The 26,122-nt window shown below is 51.8% G+C and overlaps 1 protein-coding gene and 1 long non-coding RNA gene across 4 annotated transcripts; one reads left to right on the plus strand and one right to left on the minus strand.

Annotated features, from left to right (window-relative positions):
• Nucleotides 1-36: 36 nt before the first annotated feature.
• Nucleotides 37-10,345, minus strand: SLC12A9 (solute carrier family 12 member 9). 3 transcript variants are annotated; one of them, XM_026019519.2, is made up of 14 exons: nucleotides 9,553-10,345; nucleotides 8,265-8,484; nucleotides 7,904-8,038; nucleotides 7,317-7,448; nucleotides 6,581-6,889; nucleotides 5,830-5,937; nucleotides 5,586-5,697; nucleotides 4,886-5,043; nucleotides 4,678-4,760; nucleotides 4,385-4,509; nucleotides 4,060-4,252; nucleotides 3,717-3,891; nucleotides 3,360-3,506; nucleotides 37-1,334 (listed from the first exon to the last, which is right to left on the minus strand). In XM_026019519.2, exons 2-14 carry the CDS (start codon nucleotides 8,443-8,445, stop codon nucleotides 442-444), a joined length of 2,751 nt encoding a protein of 916 aa, XP_025875304.1. In that variant the 5' UTR covers nucleotides 8,446-8,484; nucleotides 9,553-10,345; the 3' UTR covers nucleotides 37-441. The 3 variants fall into 3 exon arrangements, with proteins under 3 accessions (XP_025875304.1, XP_025875302.2, XP_025875303.1); XM_026019517.2 differs by lacking the exon at nucleotides 9,553-10,345 and adding an exon at nucleotides 9,223-9,375; XM_026019518.2 differs by lacking the exon at nucleotides 9,553-10,345 and adding an exon at nucleotides 9,227-9,355.
• A 6,272-nt stretch (nucleotides 10,346-16,617) lies between these two features.
• On the plus strand, nucleotides 16,618-18,524 carry LOC140598274 (uncharacterized). The gene is made up of 2 exons (XR_012000528.1): nucleotides 16,618-16,925; nucleotides 18,390-18,524. It is a non-coding gene; the product is annotated as an uncharacterized lncRNA (long non-coding RNA).
• Nucleotides 18,525-26,122: the final 7,598 nt, after the last annotated feature.

A 26,122-nucleotide genomic window follows, 5' to 3' on the forward strand; every position in this document is an offset into this window, starting at 1 on the left:
CTACCGCCCCTAGCAGTGCTCAGCCAGGCCAGCCCATAGTGTTTTGGTCTTTTATTCACGTTCAGCGGTTAGAAAAATAAAACAGAACAAAAACATCACAACCTCAGGGGTCTGCGAGTCTGTTGGGCAAGGGGAGACTGAGGTAGCCGAGAGTCAAAGCAGAGACCCAGCCTCCATCAAGGCACCGGTGAAGGAAGGGAGGCCAGTGGGGAGGGCTGCTGCCTTTCTCCCCCAGCGTGGTGGGGACACAGCTGCCCTGCATTAGTGCACTAAAGCCCCTCTCACAGGGACAGAGGGGTGCCCCAGCCCAGGATCCCCTAGTACTTCCACAGGGCTCCACACCCCACATGTGGAGCAGGCGGGAGGCTGCTCTTCCCTTCTGCATCCACTAATCAAAGCAGGTCACTGGACCTGGGCAACCTCTGCTCCAGGCCCCGGGCATCAGAGATCAGTGCAAGTGACGGGGGTGACTCCGTGAATGAGTAGCGTGGGGCCCAGATCATGGGTCAGAGTCTCCAGTAGCGCCAGGTAGCGAGTGTAGCGGGCAGGATCGGCTGGCGGCCGAGGCAGGTATAGGAAAGTGAGGGCTGTGGCAGGCCCACCTTCGCCATCCCCACCCTCAGGCCCACCGGGCCCTCCTCCTCTACTGCGCCCCTGCTGGGCCCGAACCAGGGCGTTAGCACTGCACGCCAGCGCCTCTGCCTCAGCATCTCCCCGCCTGCCATTCACAAAGTCTCCTTCCTCCTCCTCCTCCTCCGGCTCCCCAGCCCCAGCCCCCTCACCCCACACCACCTCCTGTACTTCGGCTCTGATCCTCAGCTGGCTCAGCAGTGCCCGGAGCCGCCCCTCAGCCGCCCCGGGGGCCTCTCGAGGCCCCAGGCACAAGAAGATCCGGAGCCGGGCGCTATGCCAAGCAGGCACCATGCCCAAGATGGTTGCCATCTGCAGCAGGAAAAGGCCACACACATCCACGTAGCCAGGCCCACCCCGGGGCCGCAGCAGGTTGAGAGGCCACACATCCACGTGATGTGGCTGAGAGGTACCCCCTGAACCCCGGCTCAGCCGCTCCGGGGGCAGGGCCCCACAGGCCCGGGCCAGAACCACATTCTTGTTCATCTTGAGGGCGTCTGCCACTGTGGCCACATAGTCCTGGGGGCTGAGAGCCCGGGGGCTCCCAGGAGCCCGGGGTGGAGGAAACAGAGTGCTCAGGGCTGGGGACCCACCCTCCTGGGTGCCATCAGTAGCCTCGGAGAAAGCCGGGTCTGTCAGGAAGTGGTCCTGGGGTGCAGCATCATCATAGAAACCTAGGACCAAAGTGTTGGGCTTCATGCCACCTGGGAGCAGAGAGGGGGAGGTGGGAAGAGACAGGAATCAGACTCACAGGCTGAGTTTATACCACACGAATACGCACCCACTTGTACACGCTGACAGCGACACACGTCAGCCATCATTTGTACAGTGCTTGGGCTCTCCAGGCTGCACGTTTGCATAATGATTTTTAGTTTTCCATAATGCTTTTGCACACTTTTATTTGTTTTAACTGCATGACTAATCTTCCCCCACGTAAACATAACACAAAGTTTGCCTTAGGAGCAATTCTTCTTAACTAATGAGCACTTCTGGACCATGGCAGTAGGATGCCTCCACCCCAAGCTTCTAGCAGCACACCTTTCTTTTTCATGATGGGAGATGAGGGTCTGACTCCACTGGTAGACCAGACCCCCTGAGCAAGCAATAGTCAAGCTTGTGGCCTCATCCCCCAGGGAAACAGCACCCCAGACTCCGCTGGGGGAGGATGAGAACTGGCCTGGTCTGTTCTTACCATTGCAGGGCCCTAATGATGGCGGGTCCAAAGCATGGTCCCTGGGGAAGAAACAGCTACGGTCTGCACACTAACCAAGAGCTAGGTCCTGTTGAAAGCACTGTGTTTTAACTCATCTGATCCTTAAAGCAACACTGTGAGGTAGAGACTCTTTACTCACCCCTTTCACGGATGAGCAACCTGAAGCACAAAGCAGTGAAGTCACTTGCCCCAAGGCTCATAGCTGGTAGATACTGGGATCCACAGGTAAACACAGTGTGCCCATCACCAGAGCCCATTCTCTGAGCCTCTGAGCCTGTGTGTGTGTGTGTGTGTGTGTGTGTGTGTAGCAAACACAATGCCCCAAGTCCCTGCTGACAGCTCCTGGTTTTTAAATTTTTGAATGTGAAATTGGATAACTGGCCCCCCAGGCTCACTTTAACAGGTCTGAGTTTACAGAAAGACTCTGAGATCCTGCCTAAGGCTTTTTCTCGTAAAACGAATGGGTTGCTCAAAATCCACCAATAAATCAAGTTCTGCACTCCAAGAGGACTATTTAGAGGAAATCCTTTCCTTTCATTTGAATCATTTCTCCTCGGGATAAATGTGGTAGAAGTCGTGGTCTCTTTTTTTTCTTTCTTTTTTTTTTTTTTTTTTTTTGAAGTCGTGGTCTCTTGGCACAGCTTCCCCCACAAAAGGTGGGTCTGACAAGAGACCGGGGTCTCAGATGCTTCAGAGTCTATCTAATAATGCCTGACTTATTAGAACACCCCTGCAGGTGGGAACTCCAGCAGATCTTGCAAATTAAACTAGTCACCCCTTCCTGAGCATCATCCAGGGTTCTGGTTTACTCTGAACAGAATATTGTCCAACACTTGAACCTTAGCCAGATCTGAACAGAGAAGGAATCACGTACTCAGGGAGGGAACTGTCACCTGCCTGGGACTGAGAAAGAAGGTGGCAGCCCAGCACGGATTTGCAGGAGGCTGGGGTTTGCGGCTGGAGGCCTTGGCACTGAGGCAGAGTAATAAGGCAGGGAATCCCACTCACTCAGAAAGTGTTGGCCCCACACACCCTCTGCATCCTCTGCGGTCTCCGGAGGCCATGTCACACCACGCCTTCCTTCTCTGCCCTTTCCAAGCCCCAGCTGAGATACCATCTTGTCAAGAGCCACATCAGTGCATAGTGGTCTTGAAGTCGGATGGCTAGAAATCATCTGCCCTAGATGTGATAGAGCAATCCCCGAGCCTCAAATAATTCTCCCATTGTCCCCAGAAATACAACATGCTCTTCAGAGCTTATACTCTAATTCTGGGGTCAGGAAAAAAAAAAAAACAACAACAGTGTCCATGGCACCCATCTCCAGTCCTTAAGCATCTCCTCCAAGACTATCACTCACAATCTGTTATCTTTGAACTTGAGCACGGCATCTTATCTGCACTAGACCCTGAGTTCCTTTTGGGCTTTCCAATCTGTGGTTTACTCTCCAGGGGGATGGTACCAGAGATTGAAAGGGGCCACAGAGGGGGCCAAGGGGACCCAGGGAGGGGTAGCTCACCAAGGCCAGAGATCCGCAACAGATGCTGAGCCCCCTGGCGTACAGATGGCGAGAGGGTGAGGTCCACAAAGGCCTTTACTTGGGCTCTGTCCACCAGGCTCAGCCATGCCCCATACTGGGGCTGCACAGGGTCTGAGGGCAGGCAGTCTGCAGAGACGGGATGCAGCAGATGTAAGCCAAACCCATGTACTACCTCCTGGAATCCAAATCCCGAACAGGCCAAAGAAAAAGGTCTGGGAAGATTGGAAGCATCACTGGGGAAGAAACATGAGGCCTCTGGACCCAAAGAATACCAAGAGCATCTGAGACGAAAGACAAAGGAAGCTGGGGGTGGTGGGGGGACAGAGGGCGACTCACCAAGGTCTCCCAGGGTGACATGGCCCAGTACATAGAGGCCCCCTTTCTTGAGCTGGTTGGCCAGCCGCAGCAGAGGCAGGGCACCCCGGGGGTTCCCCACCAGAAGCAGCAGCTGGGGCCTCCAGAACTTCACATGCTCCTTTCGGACATCCAGCCGGAGCAGGTACTTTCGCACCTGAGGGCAGGGGTGAGGCATGGAAAAGAAGGGCTCAAGGGGGCAGCCCCCACTCACTACCTCTCATACAAAAACCCTGACTCTAGCCACGGCAAAAGGAGGCCGACTTGGGGGAGAGGGGTGTTCCCAAACTGGCTCCTCCCCACTCCCTTTCCCAAGGCCCCCAACCTGGTGGAAAAGCAAGGCCTGGCTGACGTAGCCCCAGCTGCTGGGGCCTCCTCGAGCTGTGAGCAGGGCAGAAAGCAGGCCCATGAGAAGCAGGGAGCCGCCGGCAGCCCCAGGGCTGATGAGAAACATCATGAGCAGACAGGAGGCCACCCCCAGCAAGCAGGTGTGCCAGGAGAACAGGCTGAAGGTGGGGCTGGGGGCGGGGGAGAGAAGGAAGGGTGCTCAGGGCCTGCCACTCCACTCCATCTCCAACCTCCACCCCCTGTACAGAGTCCATCCCACTCCTCCCTCTGTCTGCAGGGACACAGGCATCTTCTCCTCTCACCGGAAGTTGGGGGCCGAGGCCCACTCCAGGCTTAGGCAGGACAGGTCCACCGCAGCGTAGGCCACCAAGTAGAAGACAGTGACCACAGCAGCCAGTGTATTCAGCTTCCCAGCCAAGAGTACCAGCTAGACGTGGACCAAGAGTCTGGGCATTCATGCATCCCCTCCTCAAGGCCAATGCATCCTGCCTCTTCGTTCATTCTCCCAGCCCACCCCCAAGCCCCTCCTGGTCCTGGGAGCAGAACCAGGAGGGGCTTAGAGGAAGGAGAAGGACAGCTTGAAAGGAAGGCTTACCTGTACCAGGCCCCAAGAATAGAGCACAGCCCCCCACGGGTTCCCTGTCCGAGACACAACCTTGGCTGGTGCCAAGATTACTCCTGTGTAAATAGAAATGTGACAGACACATCAGCCTGGACGAAATGGAAACTGAGACAGACATGGGGGGGGGGGGGGTAGCACATGTGGGAGCTCAGAGCAGGTCAAGGAGGAAGTGACAGCGTACCAAAGAGGTCATCCTGAGCCAGAGCATGGAGGATGCGGGAGGCCCCGATGAGGGAGCTCATGGAGGCTGAGAGCGATGTAGCATAGATACCAATCAGCACCAGTGGAGGCCACAGGCTGATGGCACGAAAGAACCCGTAGTCCTCCTGTAGCAAAGTCCTGGAGGGAGGGAGAGGAGGACAGGATAACATGTGCATCCATCCCAGGGCCTCTGTGAGAAAAGCGCTGACTCTACGTGAAGAGCTGGATATTCTCAACTGACCCAGCCCCGATCTCAAAGCCCATTGTACCAAATCATGTGTGCCCAGAGGGAAAGACATGGTATTTGCTGGTTATCATTGGGCTACTTTGGGTTTAATCACGTGGTGGATGTTCCTAACAGTATCAGCACGAGAAACCAAATATTTATGGAAATACCGAATGATTAGAGAGCCATCCTCCACCCCCAAGCCAAGCACTTACAACAGTCCGAGGGACACAGCAAATACTGGCCACGGGCCTGCTACCAGCATTTAGGCAGCTGTCACCATCAGTGGCGGTGGCCGCTCCTTCTCTCTCCCAGTGGGAAAAACAGTCTGCACCCTGACAATTGGGGTTCCTGCCCCCCAGCTTTTGCTGCCCTAGGTGATTCAAGTGTGGCAGCCTCATTCTGCCGCCCCACTCCACCCCCTCGAGCACCTGGCTGGCCCCTCCCCAGGCACCTGTCACAGGTGAAGCTGGAGAGGAAAAAAAGCAGGGTGTAGATGAAGAAGGTGTAGGTGACGGCGATAATGGTGCCCAGAGGAATGGCCCGGCTGGGGTCCTTCAGCTCCCCTGGAGGGAGAGGAACAGAAGGGCAGATGTCAGCCCCCCACCATCCCCTACATCCTGGAGTCCTGAGCACTCCCACAGGGGCACGGGGTGGCCACCCCACAGGCCCAGGCATCGTCAGGCAGGGACTCTCACCTGACATGTTCGCCCCCGCCATGATGCCTGTGCAGCCATTAAAGAGAACGGCAAAGACGCTGGCAAAGGTCATCATGGCCCCCGTGGTGTAGTCCTTGGCGTAGCCAGCTGAGGGATAGTTCCCAAGGAGGAGAGGGCATTGGTATCACTCATAGGGATTCGGGCATCTGGGCCCTGCCACCCTGTCCTCATATGCCCCAAACCCCCATGCCTCCCCCACTGCCCTCCCCAAGACCCTGGCTCCAACCCACCACTGGCCCTGGCTCAGCTGGCCTCATCACCTCCTTCTCTACCCCCCTCTAGCTCCCATTCTCTTCATTCTTCCCTCCCAGCTTTCACCCTTGCTCCTACCTGAGATACCTTCCCTCTCACTCCTATTTGAATTCCCCAACCTACCTCCTGCCACCTCCAGCACATACTCAGACCTCCCTCCTCCCAACTCCTCGCCTGATTCTCATCCACTTGCATCATTCTCGGTCTTATTGTGCTATTTAATTATTTCCTGAATGTCCGTTTTATCTCTCCAGCTAAAAAAGTTCCTCTAAGGCAGGAACCATCTTGTGGTCACTCTGGCGCTCTACTGGGCCAAACACACTATCCAGATCTTAAATAACCTGCACTGTTCTGAGATCTGACCTTCTGCCCCTGATTCTCTCTGATATCTGTTCTCATCTGGGGATCCCAAGGGCCTGGCCCACACACAGGCTTACCCCTTACCCCAAGAACCCTGTCACCCTTGTGCCCAGCTCACCACCCAAGTTGGCCTTCAGAGTGCTGCTGTTGAAGCCAGTGAAGTGGCCGACCTGGGGCTGTGGGGTGGAGCCATTGGGGCTAGGCCGAGGGGCCAAGGGGATGCTCCTGGGCCCCACAGCCACAAAGCTGACCAGCACCGAGGCCAGGGATCCAGAAACCAGCAGGAACGTGAGGAAGGAGGCACGGGCATAGAGTCCAGCCCCCAGTGTGCAGACCCCACCCACAAGGCCCAGCAGCAGGGAGCCGTAGAGCAGGCTCCAACCGTAGCCCTGAGGCAGGACCTGAAGCCCACTGGACGGTGAGGAGTCTACAAAGAAGAAGGAAGAGACTTAGAAGACCAGACCCCCCCCCCCAAAAAAAAGACCAGACCCCCTGGAGGGATCCCAACCATGAATCAAAGCAGGAACAAACCCCCTCTTTGGCCCCACTGTCCTCAGAGGCTATCTCTCCCACTCCCCAACTCAACTGTACCCCCAGCATCCTACCCCTCCCTGGTGGATACCATCAATCTCGCTCTGTTGACTTTAGGCGTCTTAGTGTGGCCTCCCCAACCAGATGGTAAGCTGCCTCTGAGCCAGGACAATCTTTTCAGATGTCCACATGAGACTGGAATCACAGGAGGAACTCAAGAAAGCTCATGAACCACTTTGCCTTTCTTCTAAAGAGGGCTCTCTCCCTCATGATCCCAGGATCCCTGGACCCTGCAAACCCGCAGAGCCGCCTGGAGCACAGACCAGCCCCGAAGACATCGAGCACAGCTTCCACCAGCCCCAGCAGGGAGACGGCACAGCCACAGACGTTAGCCAGGTAGAACATGAGGCCGATGCTGCCCCCAACCTCAGGCCCCAGGGTCCGGCTGATCATGACTACAAGTGGAAGCAGGGGGTGAGTGTTAAGGGAAAAGAGAGTGAAATGGAGCAGGACGAAGGGTTTGGGCACAAAGCACTCTGCAGCCCTGTCTCCCCCAGGGAGAGGACTTCATCAGGACTGTCCCCCGTGTCAAGCTGGCCTAGCGCAGCTGATCCCAAACCACGTGGCTCTACACAAGTCACTAATACTCTTGAGCTCCAGGTTCCTCTTCTGTTAAAATGAACTACCTAACTGACAAGACTGTTGGGAGAACCAAAATGACATCTGGGAAGACACCTGGTGGACAGGAGACTAGCACTAACAAACGTAAGGCCAAGTTGGTCACCTTCCTCATATCAGCCTGCCTGCTGAACATTCATTAGAACTTGCCTCCCTCTGCCCTGCCCCTGCCCCTCCTCCTCCCTACCAGGCAGAAGAGCCCAGACCCCAGTCCATCAGTGTTGGAGGATACAGTAGGCTCCACCCCCCCGCACAGCTCCGTTGGTGGCGATGGCACAAACAGAGAGGACGGTGAGCGCCAGGATGAAGTAGGCAACCAGGAGCATGGCCAAAGCCTGTAGCAGCCCAGCATGGCCCACCACGAACCCTGGGACAGGAGTGGCAAAGCAGATCAGAGGGCGGCTCATGCATCCCTGCACCACACTGGTCATCAGCTACCTGCAGGGCCAGAGCTAAACACAAGGCCATGGGGAGCCCTCTCCCCAAGCCCTTCATCCACCCACTTCTCCCAGGACCCTTCCCCCCACCTCATTCCAGTCCCACCCCTCCCCCACTCCACTGTACCCCTGAGGAAGCTCCACCACCCCACTCACCAATCCTCAAAAAGACAACTATACTGAACATGGACAGGACAGTGGGCACCACCACACCCAGGAAGGTGGAGAGCTTCCGGGCCGATGCCCCTCCAGCGCCCCCGCCCCCATTGGCAGAGAAGGCAACCCCTTCATCTCCCAGGAGCCGGTAGGCCAGCAGGGGAGAGTTCTCGCTGGCCATGGCAGAGAGCACGCAGAAGCCACCAATGGGTCTTGAGGCCTGCAGAAGACACTTTGCTTAATGGAAAGCATCTCCATGGAGCCTCTCAAAACATCTCTAACCAAACACCTGAAAACTTCCCCAAAAGGGAGAGCTGCAACTCAGAGTTCCTGAGGGACAGACTGGTCCTTGCCACTTCCCTGGACCATGACAGACTCCACACTCTTAGCATTTGGGTACCAAGTCCCCTCCCAGCTCCTGGGGACCACCCCATCCCCCCATGTCCCTGCGACTAGGGATGGCAATGGCTTTCGGAAGAGGCAAAGATACTCTCCCTTTTCAACTAGCCCTGCAAGAGGAAAACAAATACCCCAAAAAGGGAAGTGAGTTCCGGGCAGGAAACCCTCCTTACCTCCTCCTCCGGAGTCCTGAGCTGTCCCCTTCCCACCTCCCCCAAGCGATCACCTCACCCAAGGCAACGCGAAATTTCCAAATCTTCCAAAGCCCTGCCCTCCATCAATCCTCTCCCTCAGTCCATTTCAAACCAGCCCCTCTCCCCCCAGCCTCACCAGGTTCCTCCCACTCACACGAGACGCCCTCCAATCTCGACCAACCCAAACACACCCCTCGACTACTAAAACAAAGACACAGGCCAGCAACACAAGGTGGGTCCTCCCCCCCCCCACCACCACCGGTGCCTGCCCACTTTCTCCCGGGGCGGGTTGGAGGGGGCCGAGATCCGCTTCTCTCCGGCCAGGCGCATCCCCACAGCCCGGGTGCGGCAGGGCGCTCACTCACCCACCCAGAGGACTCAGCCGCCCGGGGGCGATCCCCGAGAGCCGGAGGGGGTCCGCTATCTACCGAGGGGGCGCGGGTGCCGGAAAAGCCAGCTGCAGCTACCGGGATGCCAGGCCCGGAGTCCGCCCCCCCCCAGCCCACGCGCCCCATTGGTCCCCGGGCCCAGCCCCGCCCCGTGGGCGCGCCCAGGAAGCTCCTCCCAGTTTGGGCTCCCCGGGCCGGCGCGGCTCGGGGTCCCGCTCCACGTGCGCCGGGGATGCGCCCCTGGGTCGCCCCTGAGCCCACCGTGTAGGCCACGGCTCCTAAGGGGCCCATCACCCCGGTACCAACCAGCTCCCGAGCTCGGGGAGGTGCCGGGAGGAGCCGCCACTGAAAGGGGCGTGCGGTGACCGCAGAAGGCAACGGCAGGTGGGCGGGGCCGTGACACCTGGCCCAGGTGCGTCGCCGGGAACATGGAGCCACGTCGCTCGTCGCCTTCCGGAATCCTATTCCTCCAGCCTCTCGAACCCGGGAATGTCTCTAGGGTACCGGCCTCAGCCCTCAGCCCTCTCACCACGGAGGCCCGCCCCTCACGCCCGGTCCCCTGCACCGGCTGCGCTCTCGGCGTCCGCCATCGGAGGGAGCCATCGGCCGCTGATCCCGGCGAGCCCGGACTGCGCAGGCCACCGTCGGTCCGTAGTGTCCTCCCGCTGCCTTCGGGCCTCCCTGCGTGGCGTTGTCCCCTCTAGCAGAGATGACGGGACTTGTGAACTTTGGGAGATGGGATTCCCCTTCTCACTCTTTATAGGTACCACCAACATTAGCACCACCTGGCAACGTTTCCTCATCTGTAGAATGGGGATTAACTAGAACCCTGCAAAAGGTTGCTATGAGAGGGTTCCATGAACTAACTGGCGCTTGAAAACAACGCTGGGGGATCCCTGGGTGCCTTAGTGGTTTTGCGCCTGCCTTCGGCCCAGGGCATGATCCTGGTCTCAGGATCAAATCCCGCAGGGAGCCTGCCTCTCCCTCTGCCTGTGTCCCTGCGTCTCTCTTTCTCTCTCTGTGTCTCTCATGAATAAATAAATAAAATATTTTTAAAAAAGAAAACAGGGGCAGCCTGGTGGCTCAGCAGTTTAGCACTGCCTTCAGCCTGGGGCCTGATCCTGGGGCCCCGAGATCGAGTTCCATGTCAGGCTCCCTGCATGGAGCCTGCTCCTCCCTCTGCCTGTGTCTCTGTCTGTGTGTGTCTCAGAATAAATAAAATCTTTTAAAAAAGAAAACCATGCTGAAACATACGGTAAGTTATTTGCATACATTATATATACATAGGCACTCTGAGGTAGATGCTTCATTTGGAAACTGAAGCTGGGAGATCTTCCTTAATCAGTTTCTAACTGTAATATAGACCTTTATGGCTACACTGTCACTTGAGCCTCAGGAAATGAACACTGCTTTTACTATCACTGGTCTTTGGCCGTCAGATTATCTGCAACATTCCCCTAGGAGAGAAATGGCCTCAAAGCAGCCCAAATGTGGCTTTGCCAAGCAGAAGTCTCTTGAGCAGTTGAACTGTGGCATTTTCAGTGGTCATCTGTGCTGCCCACGACAGAGTTTGGCTCATGGATATTTCCCACACCATCCTGTCACAGTTTTTGATGATGTCAATATCTATATACCATTTCAATATCCAAAATCCTGGTGTAGCAGTTGCTTGAACTCGCTTGAACAGATCGGCACAGATCTTATCCTCCACAGTACCCAATAGTTATGCCCAGACTCTGTCCTTGCCAGTAAATGACTGCAGCCCCTCTTTCTGTTCCCTTTTTCTGGTGTGCCTTCCAAGGGAAAAAAATTAATCTGACGCTTGTTCAAATGGTAAGGAAGACTTTATTCAGGACTATTCCAATAGGGGAGAGAGATGGGACTCTACTCCAAATACAACAAAGGAACCTGGGGATTTATAGCCAATGAGCATAATGAGAGTCAGTGATGGGAAATTATTAAGAGGGAACATCAAGACTAAGCAGACAGAATTCTTGCTGAAGTTAGGCCAGGGTGATCAGATATCAAGGGTAGGGAAAGTTCTCCCTAAACCGGGCTAGGCAGGCCCAACAAGGATGTGGGCCAAGGTTGAGGCCAAGTACAAAGAGGGCTCAGAGAAGCCTCACTGAAGTTTGGTCAAGGAAAGTTGACCCCAACAATCCTCCACCGAACTGGATCCCAATCCATTGATCTGCCCTCTTTCCACTGTCCCCCACTCACTTCCCTTCTATAGATTTCTTTAAAAAAAAAAAAAAAGATTTTATTTACTCATGAGAGACACAGACAGAGGCAGAAACACAGGCAGAGGGAGAAGCAGGCTCCGTGCAGGGAGGCCAACATGGGACTCTGGGACTCTATCCGGGGTCTCCAGGATCACGCCCTGGGCTGAAGGCGGCGCTAAACCGCTGAGCCACACAAGCTGCCCTCACTTCCCTTCTTACCCAGCTTAAAGTTCACAGTCAGTGAAAAGCACTCCCTTGTCCCTCTCTCACTTTATTAGCCTCCTGACAGAACCACAGCCCCGGTAAATGCAACTCCTGGTCTACCCTTAGCCAGCCCAAAGCAGCTAAATGTGGCTGAACAAAACACCCACCTACAAGAGCTCCTCTCAAGTTCACGAACCTCAAGTAGGCCCTAATGCTGTCCAGCATTCAGAGATTTCTCTAATCCATTCACTCTCCTGCACTCCTAGATGACCGAAATTCTCACCTCTCTGTTCAACCCTCTGTGTTTCCTTCTCACTCTCAGCCCACCATCTCACTTCCCAATTCTGTGAGAAAACAGAAACCATCAGAAGGAACTAAAAGCTCCTATCCCCCCACCTACTGTTGGTTGTGCCCTCTTGTTATTAGTGATGAATTGACCATGCTCCCAGCTAAGGCCAACCTGCTACTACTTCGCATTTCATCTGGTTTTCCTTTTTCGTTGGATCATTACCATCAGAATACAAACATGCTTTTCCCCCTCCTTGTCTTAAAAAGGAGGAAAAAATAAAAGATTTTTTGAATACACTATACTCCTCCCATTATTGCTTCATTTCTTTGTTTTGAGAGAGAGAGAATAAATCTTACACAGGCTCCTTGTGGAACCTGACCCAGGGCTCTATCTCACAATCCTGAGATCATAACCTGAGCTGAAGTAAAGAGTTGGATACTTAACCCACCAAGCCACCTAGGTGCCCCTCTTTGTGGTTTTTTTTTTTTTAAGATTTTATTTATTTATTCATGAGAGACACACAGAGAGAGAAAGGCAGAAACATAGGCAGAGGGAGAAGCAGGCTCCATGCAGGGAGCTCAATGTGGGACTCGATTCCTGGTCTCCAGGATCAGGCCCTGGGCTGAAGGCGGCACTAAACCGCTGAGCCACCCAGGCTGCCCTCTTTGTGGTTCTTTATAGCAAAACTTCATTTTAATATTTTATTTATTTATTTATGAGAGACACAGAGAGAGAGGCAGAGACACAGGCAGAGGGAAAAGCAGGCTGCCGGTGGGGAGCCTGATGCAGGAATTGATCCCAGGACCCCGGGATCATGCCCTGAGCCGAAGGCAGACACTTAACCACTGAGCCACCCAGGTGTCCCTATAGCAAAACTTCTTTTTTTTTTTTTTATAGCAAAACTTCTTATACTAGTTGTGTATACTAGCTGTTTCCAGTCCTCCTCTCATTTCTTTCTTAAGTAACTACACTTAGGCTTTTGCCTCTCAGCAAAAATGAAACTACTCATCAAGTCACCAGTGACTTCCATTCAGTCAATCCAAGGGTCGATGCTTAGTCCTCACTTTACTAAACCAACATCATTTGATGTATTTTATTGCCCTTCACTTGATTGCATTTCACAGATACTACTTTTTTTTTTTTAATACATTAAAGGTTTGTGGCAGCCCTGCATTGAGCAAGTCTATTTGCACCATTTTTCCCAACAGTATCTGCTCACTTTGTGTTTGTCACATATTGATAACTCTTGCAGTATTTCAAACTTTTCCATTTTTATATTTGTTATGGTGATCTGTGATTAGTGATTACAACTCACTGAAAGCCCAGATGGTTAGCATTTTTTTTTAAGATTTTATTTATTTGAGGGGAGGAAGAGAGGATGCACAAGGTGGGGGTTGGGGGGAGCAAGGGCAAAGAAGAAGCATATTCCCTGCTGAGCATGGAGACTGACCTAGTCTAGATCCCAGAATCCCAAAATCATGACCTGAGCTGAAGTCAGATGCTTAACCGACTGAACCACCCAGGCATCCCAGGTAGTTAGCATTTTTAAACAATAAAGTATTTTTTGATAAAGGTATGTATATGGTTTTTAGACATAATGATGTTGTACACTTAATAGACTATAGGGATGCCTGAGTGGCTCAGCGGTTAAGCATCTGCCTTCAGCCCAGGACATGATCCTGGAGTCCTGGGATCGAGTCCCACATCGGGCTCCCTGCATGGAGCCTGCTTCTCTCTCTACCTGTGTCTCTGCCTCTCTCTGTGTCTCTCATGAATAAATAAATAAAATCTTAAAAAAAAAATAGAGGGGATCCCTGGGTGGCTCAGCGGTTTGGTGCCTGCCTTCAGCCCGGGGCGTCATGTTGGAGTCCTGGGATGGAGTCCCACATCGGGCTCCCTGTGTGGAGCCTGCTTCTCCCTCTGCCTGTGTCTCTGCCTCTCTCTGTGTGTCTCTCATGAATAAATAAAATATTTAAAAAATAAAAATAAAAAATAGACTATAGTACAGTGTATAAATGACTTTTATGTGCAGTGGGAACCAAAAAATCATTTGACAGGTTTTATTGCAATATTCACTTTATTGTGGTGGTCTGGAACTAAACCTGTGATATCTTTGAAGAATGCCTGCATTACTACTTTTTCCTCCACCACTTTCTGCACGTCTTCTAGGAGACCACACTCATGGATTTCCCCCTTCTCAGTCTCTTTTGCTTTCACATCTCTCATCTTAACTATGAAGCACCCCTAGATGTTGGAGAAACAGCCAAGATGCCACTGTGGACTGGAGGCTCCACAGAAGACTGGAAGATCAGTCCTTAGACTTCTTTTTTCTTTCTTTTTTTTTTTTTTTTTTAAGATTTTATTTATTTGAGAGATATAGGGGCAGAGCAAGGGGAAGAAGCAGACATCCCACCCCGCTGATCAGGGAGCCTGATGCAGGGCTCAATCCCAGGATCCCATGATCAGGATCATGACCTGAGCCCAAGGCAGACAACCAACTGAGTCATCTGGGCGCCCCAGTTCTTAGACTTCTTTTCACCATTTACACCCACTCCCTTGGTGATCTCTTCCAATCTCATAGTCTTAAACACCATCTCTATGATGGTGCCCCAAGGGTGTATCTCCAGCCCAGATCTGAGCTCCACACTGTATGTCCAACAACATATTAACATCTCTGCTTAGACTTCAAACAGGCAGCTCAAAGTTAGTATGTCCAAAATCAAACACCTAAACTTACTCCTGCAACCTACTCCTTTGGTGGTCTTCCTACCTTTTCCTTTCCTTAGGTAAAAAAAACCTTGGAGTTATGCATGAAATACCCTCTCTTGCACCCCACATCCAACCCATTAGCAATTCTTTTTGCTCCTTTTAAAATATAGGCAGTGTCTGGGCATCTGGGTGGCTCAGTGGTGAAGTGTCTGCCTTTGGTTCAGGTTGTGATCCCAGGGCCCTGGGATCAAGTCCCACATCGGGTTCTTCTCAGAGAGCCTGCTTCCCTCTGCCTATGCCTCTGCCTTTCTCTGTGTGCCTCTCATGAATAAATAAAATCTTCATTTATATATATATATATGTCAGTGTCTAACCACATCTTATCACCCTAGTCCAAGCTACCACTGTCTCTTACCTGCATTATGGCAACAGCCCCCTAACTGGTTTCATGCTTCTGCCTTTGTCCCTGAAGTCTACCCTCAATAGAGGAGTTAGAAGGATGCTATTAAGGGATGCCTGGTGCCAGTCAGTACAGCATGTGACTCTTGATCTCAGGGTTAAGTTTGAGCCCCACATCAGTGTGAGATTACTTAAAAACTTTTTTTTTAAAGACTTTATTTATGACAGACACACAGAGAGAGAGGCAGAGACACAGGCAGAAGGAGAAGCGGCTCCATGCAGGGAGCCCAACGCGGAACTCCATCCTGGGTAACCAGGATCACAACGCGGGCTGAAGGCAGCACTAAACCACTGAGCCACCAGGGCTTCCCAGATTACTTAAAGTCTTGAGGCACCTTGGTGGCTAAGTCGGTTAAGCTCAGACTCTTGATTTCAGCTCAGGTCATGATCTCAGGGTTGCGGGACTGAGCCCCATGTTGGTACGCTACACTAGGCATGGAGCCTACTTGGGATTCTCTCTCTCTCCCTTTCCCTCTGCCCCTCCCCACCTCTCCCTCTCTAAAATACAAATAAATAATAAAATAAAATGTTAAAAATGATGCTATTAAAGCAAGAATCAGTTCATGATGCTTCTCTTTTCAAAACTCTCCAACAGGGCAGCCCTGGTGGCTCAGCGGCTTAGCACCACCTTCAGCCCAGGGCGTGATCCTGAAGTCCCAGGATCAAGTCCCTGCATGGAGCCTGCTTCTCCCTCTGCCTGTGTCTCTGCCTCTCTCTCTCTATGTCTCTCATGAATAAATAAATATTTAAGAAAGAAAAACTCTCCAACAGCTTCTCATTTTTTCATTGGAAAAGCCAAAAACCCTCAGTAATTAGGATGACTACAGTTACCTCATGATTCCTCAACTACAGTCCCAACTACAGAAGACAGTTTATGCCTGTTGCCTGAGTTCAACTGTTGACAGGGTTTCCTTTGCTCCGAAGGGACCCAGGGTTGTCTATATATCACAGGGCCGCTCTACTCCTCCCGCCCCCGCCCAGCCCCAATCTGCATCCCACCCTCACCCCTCCTCATCTCCTAGCCCCAACCTCCTCCAGTAACGGGCTGTGGCCCGCAAAGCATGAGCTTCCGTTGTGTGCTCGACGCAAATATTGACTTAGTGAAATCTCCTCCACCGGTCCCGTTTCAACGGAACCACACCCTCCACCCCCTGCCCCTTCCATATTCTTTTTTCTCCATAGGGTTGACACCATCTATGTCATACAGTTGTTTATCTCGTTCACTGCCTAGTCCTAGTAGAAACTTAAGCTCCACGAAACAAGAACTTGTTTTCCTCGCCGCTGGAGCTCAGCTGCTTCTACATTCCCCAGCTCGGAGAAGGCGGGAGGGTAGGGGCACTTGGGGGGGGGGGGGGGCGGTGCTCCTCACGTGACTGCAGCGGCCCCGCCCCGCCCGCCGGGAAGGGAAGATGGCTGCGCCGGGGGTGGCCTCAGAGAGAGGGCAACCAACGAGAGGGCGCCGGCCGGCTAGAGCGTCCCCGCCTAGCCTAGCTCTGCGGTTGCGTCCTGGGACGGCGCGAATTCTGGGGCTACGTGCGGGTCGTCCTCCCCACCATTTTTTAAGGAGAAAGGAATTCGTTCATTCTCGGGGGTGCTTGGTGTGACCTGCTTGCTGCGTCTCCGCCGCGGGATCCCCGGCATCCGAGGCGTGTAGGACGAGGTTCTGGGATTCAACATGAGGGTTTTTCTCCTCTCGTGCAGCCTCTGGGGTCAGCCTATTAAGTGACCTCAGAATGTCGGTCCAGCCTCCAGGTCTGGGCACCTCCGAACACCCTGGAACCGCCCCTTGGGAACGAGTACGTCCAATGCAGCCCGCAGGGGTCCCACTCCGATTTCAGGCCCTCAATGGGAATTCCCTGGCGACCCACCCTCCCCACCCCCGCCGCATGCTCCCCAGGATTAAGTCTGGTGGATCCGGACCTCCTCCCCCAGGCCCCAGGGGCAGATGAGCCCTGGGCCACCGCCCCTGCAATTTCCTGCAGACCCAGCAAACAAAAGGCTCGGGAAGAGAGGCGAGTCTGAGCCGGGCTCCCTTCCTGCAGGAACAGCTGATGGAGCAAAATGGTCCAGGAGGGAGGGGATTCCAGGATTCCTGGAGGACCAGAGTGGGAGGCCAGACTCCTGGATCCCGCGGAGGGAGGGATTCCAGCAAAGTGGAGGTGGAGGGCCTAGACAGGACATCCGAGTTTGCTGCGCTCTGCCAGATGCCAACTGCCCCGGTGGGGTTGATGTCAACTTTGGGGAATGGAGGGCGTGGGGGGGGGGACAAGGGTTCAGGTGAGCTCTCAGGCCCCCAGGCTGGAATGGTGGGGGCTGGGAAAAGCCTGAAGCCCTGCGTCATCTCCTCTGGGGCCCAGCCTACCTCCCCCTGGCCCGACCTGTACCCTCTGTGCTGGCCCCACCCAGGCCTGGCTTCCTGCTCCTCCCTAGGCACAAAGCTTTTTCGGCCAAACTCCACGAACCAGCCGCCCGGGGTCTTCTGGTCCCTTCTGGACTCTGGTAGTCTAACCCCCAGCCCCGAATAGTCCTTACATTCCCTCCTAGAGCCAATGCCCCTGCCCCCATCCCGGTCGAGGACACAATGGTAAGGGAAGGGCCACATCCAGTGGGTGGGGGGATGCTGGCATGGAGGGGGGGCTTGGCCTCATATCCTGTCAGGCTGCCAAGGGAAGAGAGGAAACAAAAGACTTCCCCCTACTGGGACAATGAACCTCCCCATACCTCTCTTCCCCTACTCCCACTCCTCCTCCACCTCTCCTGTTTAGCGCTGGGTTTCAGCTCTTTTACCTCCCTTCTCTCCAACTTGTACACTTCTGGTACCTTGGCTTCTGCTGTGAGCTGTGCTGGTCTCCTTCCCACCTTCCTATTAGCTTGCTCCCAGTACTAGCTGTTTCAGTCCCCTGCAATTCTGTCCCTTCTATCACCAGCGCCAAGATTGGGGTGGGAGGGGGCAAAACTCTAGTGAATGGAAATCACCCCCTTTCAAGCTAGGGACTACACAGGAGAAAGGGGCCAAGGCAGGGAAATGCCTTCTGGCTGCTGGCCTGGGTGAGGGATGAAGGAGGAAAAGGACATGCAATGTCCTACAGGTCTTTGGGGGCGGGGCTGGAAGGCCCGTCTGTATCCTGAGTGCACTGAACAAGTCACTTAACCCGAACAAGTCACTTAACCCGAGCTTGTCTCATCTTTAAAGTGGATGTCAGGGGAGCGCCTGTGGGGGGGTCAGTCAGTTGAGTGGCTAACTCTTGATTTCAACCCAGGTCCTGATCTCAGCGTCCTGGGATGGAGCCCTGCATCGCTCAGCAGGAGGAGTCAGCTTGAGGATTCTCTCCCTCCCTCTACCCCTCCCCACACTCTCTCTCAAATAAATAAATTTATTTTTTAAAGATTTTATTTATTTATTCATGACAGATACAGGGAGAGAGGCAGAGACACAGGCAGAGGCAGAAGCAAGCTCCATGCAGGGAGCCTGATGTGGGACTCCATCCTGGAACTCCAGGATCACGTACAGAGCCAAAGCTGGACGCTCAACCACAGAGCCACCCAGGCGTCCCTCGAATAAATCAATCTTTAAAAATAAAGTGGATGTCAGAATAACGTCCATCCTGCCTCTCTAACAAAAGTTCTTATTTTATTTTATTTTATTTTATTTATTTTATTATTTTTATTTTATTTTATTGGGGTGCCTGGGTTGCTCAGTCAGTTAAGCAACTGCCTTTGGCTCAGGTCCTGATCCCTCTGCCTGTGTCTCTGCCTCTCCCTCTCTCTCTGTGTCTCTCATGAATAAATAAATTAATTAATTAATTAATTAATTAATTAATTAAAAAAATGTTTTTTTAAAAAAATCCCTCTTGTACAACTTTGGAGAAAAGATTGAAAGTCCCCCATTGGGCTCCCTGCTCAGTGGAGGGCCTGCTTCTCCCTTTCCATCTGCCTGTCACTCTGCCTACTTGTACTCTCCCTCTCTATCAAATAAATAAATAAATCTAAAAAAAAGAGCTTTTTAAAAAAATTTTATTTTATTTATGAGAGAGAAAGAGAGAGAGAGAGAGAGAGCGCATGTGCAGGGGGAGGAGCAGAGGGAGAAGGAGAAGGAGACGCCCTGCTCAATCCCAGGACCCTGAAATCATGACCTGAACTGATGGCAGACTTTTAACCATCTGACCCACCCAGGCGCCCCTAACAGAATTCTTATGATGAATTAAATATGATAATCTTTGCTTTTATTTTTTTTTAAATTTTTTTATTTATTTATGATAGTCACACAGAGAGAGAGAGGCAGAGACACAGGCAGAGGGAGAAGCAGGCTCCATGCACCGGGAGCTCGACGTGGGATTCGATCCCGGGTCTCCAGGATCGCGCCCTGGGCCAAAGGCAGGCGCCAATCCGCTGCGCCACCCAGAGATCCCATCTTTGCTTTTATAAATAAATAAATAAATAAATAAATAAATAAATAAATAAAAGGTGAAGTGTAAGGCTTTCCTCAGCCTTACCGATCTATAGTCTCCAACCCCCCTCACACTGGGCAGCCTCCATCACCATCGAATACTAGTAACTCCTGAACCTGTATCTTCAGCCAAAAAGCTGCCCCTGAGCTCCAGACCAATGGAGCTCAATTTTGGTTGTCTGCTGAACCTGCTGTCTGGATGGTACACCATGGTCTCAAATTCAGCCTGCCGGTATCTTCCTCCCCTGGTTCCCTCACTCCTACCTAGCTGCTCTAGTGTGCCCACACACACTTCTCTCTTGTCATTTGGAGAACTACATGTGATTTCTCTGCCTTCAGTCTTGATGCCTTTCAATCTTTTCTCTGAAGTTGTACAAGTGGAATTTTTTAAAAAAGATTTTATTTATCCATGAGAGAGAGAGAGAGGCAGAGACACAGGCAGAGGGAGAAGCAGGCTCCATGCAGGAAGCCCCATGTGGGACTGGATCCTGAAACTCCAGGATCACACCCTGAGCCAAAGGTAGACGCTTAACTGCTGAGCCACCCAGGCGTCCTGGTTTGTTTTTTTTTTTTTTTAAGATTTTATTTATTTATTCAGGAGAGACACACAAAGAGAGGCAGAGACGCAGAGGGAGAAGCAGGCTTCATGTAGGGAGCCCGATGTGGGACTTGATCCCAGGACTCCAGGATCATGCCCTGAGCCGAAGGTAGACACTTAACCGCTGAGCCACCCAGGCGTCCCCTTATTCTTTCTTTCTTTCGATTGTATTTATTTGAGAGAGAGCACAAGGGGAGGGGGAGGCAGAGGAAGAGGGAGGAGCAGACTCCCTGCTGAGCAGGGAGCCTGATGGGATGCAGGGCTGGATCCCAGGACTCCGGGATCATGACCTGAACCAAAGGCAGTTGCTTAACCGACTGAACCACCCAAGCACCGCAAACCATTGGCACAAGTGGGATCTTTCTATACAAATCCAGTGGGATTGCTTCTTTGCCTAAAACCCTTCAGTGGTTCCCAAGGTGATTAAGATAAACCTACATTCCTGAAATGTCCTGTGATGGCAGAGACTGGTCCTTGCTCAGCTCTCCAGCTCATCCATTGTCACTGTCCTTGAAATGTACACCCTAATGTCCTCAACTCTGGCAGCTCAGGGGCAATCTCACTATGTCCACAGTCTTACATTTGCTATTCCTTCTGCCTTTTTTTTTTTTTTTTTTTTTTAGAGAGAGAGAGAGAGTGTGCACACACTGGGAGGGGAGGGGCAGAGAAAGAGAATCTTAAGCAGGCTCCATGCCCAGCACGGAGCCTGACATGGGGCTCATCTCACAACCCTAAGATCATGACCTGAGCCAAAATTAAGACTCAGATGCTCATCCAACTGAGCCACCCAGGTGCCCCAGCCTCCTGTGTTCTGTTGAAGTTTCATGGCTATTTCTTTCCCTGGGCTGTCAAGGATGACTTTGGATCCCCAGTCTTGGTCCATAGCAAAACCTCAATAAGGGAGGAGCACCTGGGTGGCTCAGGTGGTTGAGTGTCTGACTTGTGATTTCAGCTCAGGTCATGATCTCATGGGTGATGAGATTGAGCCCTGTGTGTGGCTCTTTGCTCAGTGGGGAGTATGCTTGGGGTTCTCTCTCCCTCTCCCGCTGTCCTTCCGCCCACTCTCTCTCTCTAAAATAAATAAATCATTTTTAAAAAGAATCGCTGGGTGTCTGGGTGGCTCAGTTGGTTACGCATCTGCCTTGGGCTTAGGTCATGATCCCAGAGTCCTGGAATCGAGCCCGTGTCAGGCTCCCTGCTCAGTGAGGAGTCTGCTTCTCTTCTCTCTCCCTCTGTCCCTCCCCACTGCTCGTTCTGTCTCACTCCCAAATAAGTAAATAAAATTTTTTTAATTTTTATTTTGTTAAAATTTTATTTATTAATGAGACACATTGAGAGAGGCAGAGACACAGGCAGGGGGAGAAGCACACTCCATGCAGGGAGCCCGTTGTGGGACTCGATCCCATCTCGGGATTCCAGGATCATGCCCTGAGCCAAAAGGCAGATGCTTAACTGCTGAGCCACCCAGGCGTAAATAAAATCTTAAAAAAAAAAAAAAAAAAAAAAGAATTGCCAAGTGAATTAAAGAATAAGGATTTAGGGGTGCTTGGGCATCTCAGTTGTTAAGTGGCTGCCTTCAGTTCAGTCATGATCCCAGGGTCCTGGGAGCCCCACATCAGATTCTTGCTGAGCAGGAAGTCTGCTTCTCTTTCCCCTCCCCCTGTGCGTGCGTGCTCTCTCTCTCTCTCTTTCTGTCAAAATAACTAAGATCTTTAAATAAAGTATTTAAAGGAATAAATAGTTAATATACATTTACTGAGTATGAATTATAGGCCAGACCTGCACTGGATTTAGCAGCAAGGACAACGTACATTGTACCTGCTTTCATGAAACTCAGAGCCACAATCAAAATACAATCACTAATTAATTAATGAGATCTTTGACATATGTGTCTATTACAACTTCACATATGAGGAGTTCAGGAAGATTTGTGGCGGTCAGACAAGGAATGGATTCAGGTTTTGTGAGCCCTGAAGTTTATATGATTGGGGAACTCTTTCTTTTCTCTTTAAGATTTTCCTTATTTATGTATTTGAAAGAGAGAAAGCAAGAGCACGAGTAGGGCAAGGAGCAGAGGGAGAAGCAGACTCCTCACTGAGCAGGGAGCCCAACATGGGGCTCCATCCCAGGACCCTGGTATCATGACGTGAGCCGAAAGCAGACAGTTAACTGAGCCACTCGGGTACCCCTTGGGGAGCCCATCCTAAGAAAATAAATACAAAGTAATTTTTAAAAAGATGTTATTTATTTATTCATGAGAGACAGAGAGAGAGGCAGAGACACAGGCAGAGGGAGAAGCAGGCTCCACGCAAGGAGCCTGACGCGGGACTCGATTCGGGGTCTCCAGGATCACGCCCTGCGCTGAAGGCGGCGCTAAAGCGCTGAGCCACCCAGGCTGCCCATAAAAACAAAATTATGAACATAAAATTAGGTATAAAAATTACTGTTTAGGAAAAAAAATTTAGGAAAAAAAATACTGTTTAGGGCAGCCCGGGTGGCTCAGCGCTTTAGCGCCGCCTTCAGCCCAGGGCGTGATCCTGGAGACCCCGAATCGAGTCCCGCGTCGGGCTCCTTGCGTGGAGCCTGCTTCTCCCTCTGCCTGTGTCTCTGCCTCTCTCTCTGTCTCTGTGTCTCTCATGAATAAATAAATAACATCTTTTTAAAAAATTAATGTTTATTTAAATGTAGAAACCACATCCAGTTTGCTAAAATTAGGGTGACAAATACTATAAATAGTGCCAACTCTAGAAAAACAGGATAGGTATAGTAAATAATTGCTCAACATCCGTGTATAATAGATTCATGTCCTACCTTTTTCTTGGGGGTGTACTCAGAACTACGTCTTCATATGATAGTGACTTTGTAATTTTTCCTACTTTTCTATTTCTGTCTTCCTTCTAGTATGGCTAGTTGAAATTTTTTTCTTTCATTACTCAAAGTTTTCACTGAGCTTTACAGCTCATTCTTGACAATGTGGAAACCTCTACCAAATTCCTTTTGTGTAAGAGCCAGATTTCAGGCCACTTCAAACATTTCTGTGCTGGGATTCACCTAACAACTGTTTAAATTGATGGCACTCATTAACCAGGGCAGTGGGAAGAGCCAGGTGGGTGAGGGGTGCAAAAGCTTAAACCTAATGGGCTTCCAGTAAACCTAACTCCAGATGTGACAGGGTGAGGCCAGCCCAAAAGGGTGCTGGAATATGGGAAGAGGAGTGACAGCTTCTGTAATTTATGGTGAAAGGAGATGATTTGTTGTTCACTACATATAGGAAAAGTCCTAACTCCAATGCTGCTCCAAATTAACTGTCGGGGTGTAGATAGCAAAAAGAAAGCCTGGGACCCCTGGCTGGCTCGGTCAGTAGAGCATGAGATTTTGATCTTGGGGTTGTAAATTCAAGCCCCACATTGGGGGTACAGATTACTTAAAAATAAAAAATCTAAAAAGAAAACAAAACTAAAAGCCCAACCAGCTGTTGGAAGGGGGTGGTGCTCCACACAGGTGCTGCCATGGGGATCAGTGATTGCAACATACTGATCATGGGCAGGGAACTGGGTGATCGCCTAATATCGAGGTGGGTGGATAGCGAAAGTGCTCTAATAATGAGGAAAAGGGGGCCTGAGAATGTGTTCGGGTCTATGGGACAAGCATCCATCCAGATAGTGGCATGGCTGCTCATCTATGTAATGTAATACAGTGGATACCGAATTAGCTTTTCTAGGAAAGTGGTCCGGTGGTTGGAGGGTAGAGGAAATGACCTCACATCCACAGGATAGACACTTCTGAGCATTGGAGTGCAAATCTCAGATGTCTTCTCCACGAAAAGGGGAACTAATAGGATTTCTGCTCCATTATATATAGATCTTTGAGACCAGGAGCCATGCTTTACAAATCTTCAAACTAGCACAGTGATCACTTGGCACATAGCAGATGCTTAATAAAGGGTTTATTTTATTAATTCTTTTGGTTCTTTTTTTTAAGATTTTTAAAATTTATTTGAGAAACAGAGACAGACAGAGAGAACAGGGGGAGGGGCAAAAGGAGAGGGACAAGCAGACTCCCCGCTAAGCAGGGAGCTAGATGCAGGGCTCAATCCCAGAACCCTGAGGTCATGACCTGAGCCGAAGGCAGATGCTTAACTGATTGAGCCACGCAGGGGCCCTCATTCTTTTACTTTTTAAAATTTTTTTTAAGTTTGGGGATCCCTGGGTGGCTCAGCGGTTTGGCACCTGCCTTTGGCCCAGGGAGTGATCCTGGAGTCTCAGGATTGAGTCCCGCATTGGGCACCCTGCATGGAGCCTGCTTCTCCCTGTGCCTGTGTCTCTGTGTGTCTCTCATGAATAAATAAAATATTTTTTAAAATCTTTTTTATTTATTTTTTTATTATTTAAGTAATCTCCACACCCGACATGACTTGAACACCCGCTTGAACACATGACTTCCAGATCAAGAATCTAAGCCAGTCAAGCATCCCATTTATTTATTCTTTTGTTGATTGGTATACATACGCATCAAATTTTAGGAGCTGGATTATATGCTGGGAGGTGGGGGCTGAGGACCCTATTACACAGGATCCACTGGATATTTTCTTACCAAAGTTGTCCTCTTCCCTCTAGCTGCGAGGCCTTGTTCTCAGAGATACAGGGTTCGAATATGCAGTGAGCTGTTACATCCCTGCACCACTGTGTCATCAGCCCTCATTCCCGCCTGCCTCATTTCTCTGTGCACCTGGGGGGGTCTCTCTCTACCATCCGGTCATGCACCACCCTCCACAACCCCATAAGGATGAACTGCATCTCCCATCAAATGAGACTATTCAAGCAATCAAGGGCCAAAGGAGGTTGAGCATAGAGCCCAGGGGGAGATAGAGACATAATTTTTAAAGGAAAGAATCTGAGTGCACAGTGAGGACAAGTGTGTGTGCCTCTGTGTGTGTGTGTGTGTGTTCCTGTTCTGAGCGAGGAGGTGGACAACCTGGAGAAGCTGAATAAGAGAAGGGAGACAGGGCTTGAATCAGGGAGGGAGGAGGGGATTCCCAGTGTGGCCTGGTCTGCCTGGCTCCAGCCAAGCCGGCTGTTTCCTGCCCTCTGTGACCCCCCACCCCGGAGCAGGACCCAGACAGGCAGCGAGGAAAGGCAGGGGTGTGGGGAGCACCACTTGTGGCAGGAAGATAAGTGCGCTGGGACAAGAGGTCACTGCAAGCCTGGCTGTGCTCTCTGGGGGGTTAGAGGCGCTTGGCATTTCACCCCCCATTACCTTCCCCAACCTCCTGGAGCATCAAGGATTCCTCCTTCCCTCTCTGGGCTCCTCAGGAACTCCCGACTCTGTCTCCTTTAAATTTCTGAATATAATCCCTTTCCTTCCAGCTCTGCACTGGCGGGATCCCGCAGCGACCCCATCCATCCCACTACCCACACCATAGGCGCGCTGACGTAGAAGGGAGCTGGTGGGAGTAGCACTGCTTTCCCCGGACCCTCCCCTCTAACTGATAGGATAGCGTGGGGGGGGGGGGGCGGTGGCGGCAATGAGAGGAAGAGCCCTCCCAGACATCCCGAGGGCCCCCAGGAGCCAGACAGGAAACAGCCTCGGGAAAGACAGCAGCAACCCCGGCCCAGCCCCAGGGGTCAGAGCTGCGGGCGACCAGGCGATCGATCTCCAAGTGAGAGTGAAGACGGTGATTTGGGAAGCCATCCAGACCTTTTACTCTCTCGGTCCCACCTACCTTTTATTTACTCCTGTTTCGCTTTTCTCTATACTCCTCCCCATCTCAAACCAGTTGCCCCACTTCCCACATTTTCCTGCGCTAGTTTGCGCGCACAGTGGGTCCTCAATACCTAGTGTTTGATGAATGACTGTGTGACGTTCGCTCCAGGATCATCTAAGCTAGGGTCGCTGCCTGGAGGCCCAATCGCCACCCTCCATCCTCAAAAGCTTCCCCCAAACGTGGT

The sequence above is a fragment of the Vulpes vulpes genome, chromosome 3 (genome assembly GCF_048418805.1).
Source record: "Vulpes vulpes isolate BD-2025 chromosome 3, VulVul3, whole genome shotgun sequence".
Classification (NCBI taxonomy): Eukaryota; Metazoa; Chordata; class Mammalia; order Carnivora; family Canidae; genus Vulpes; species Vulpes vulpes.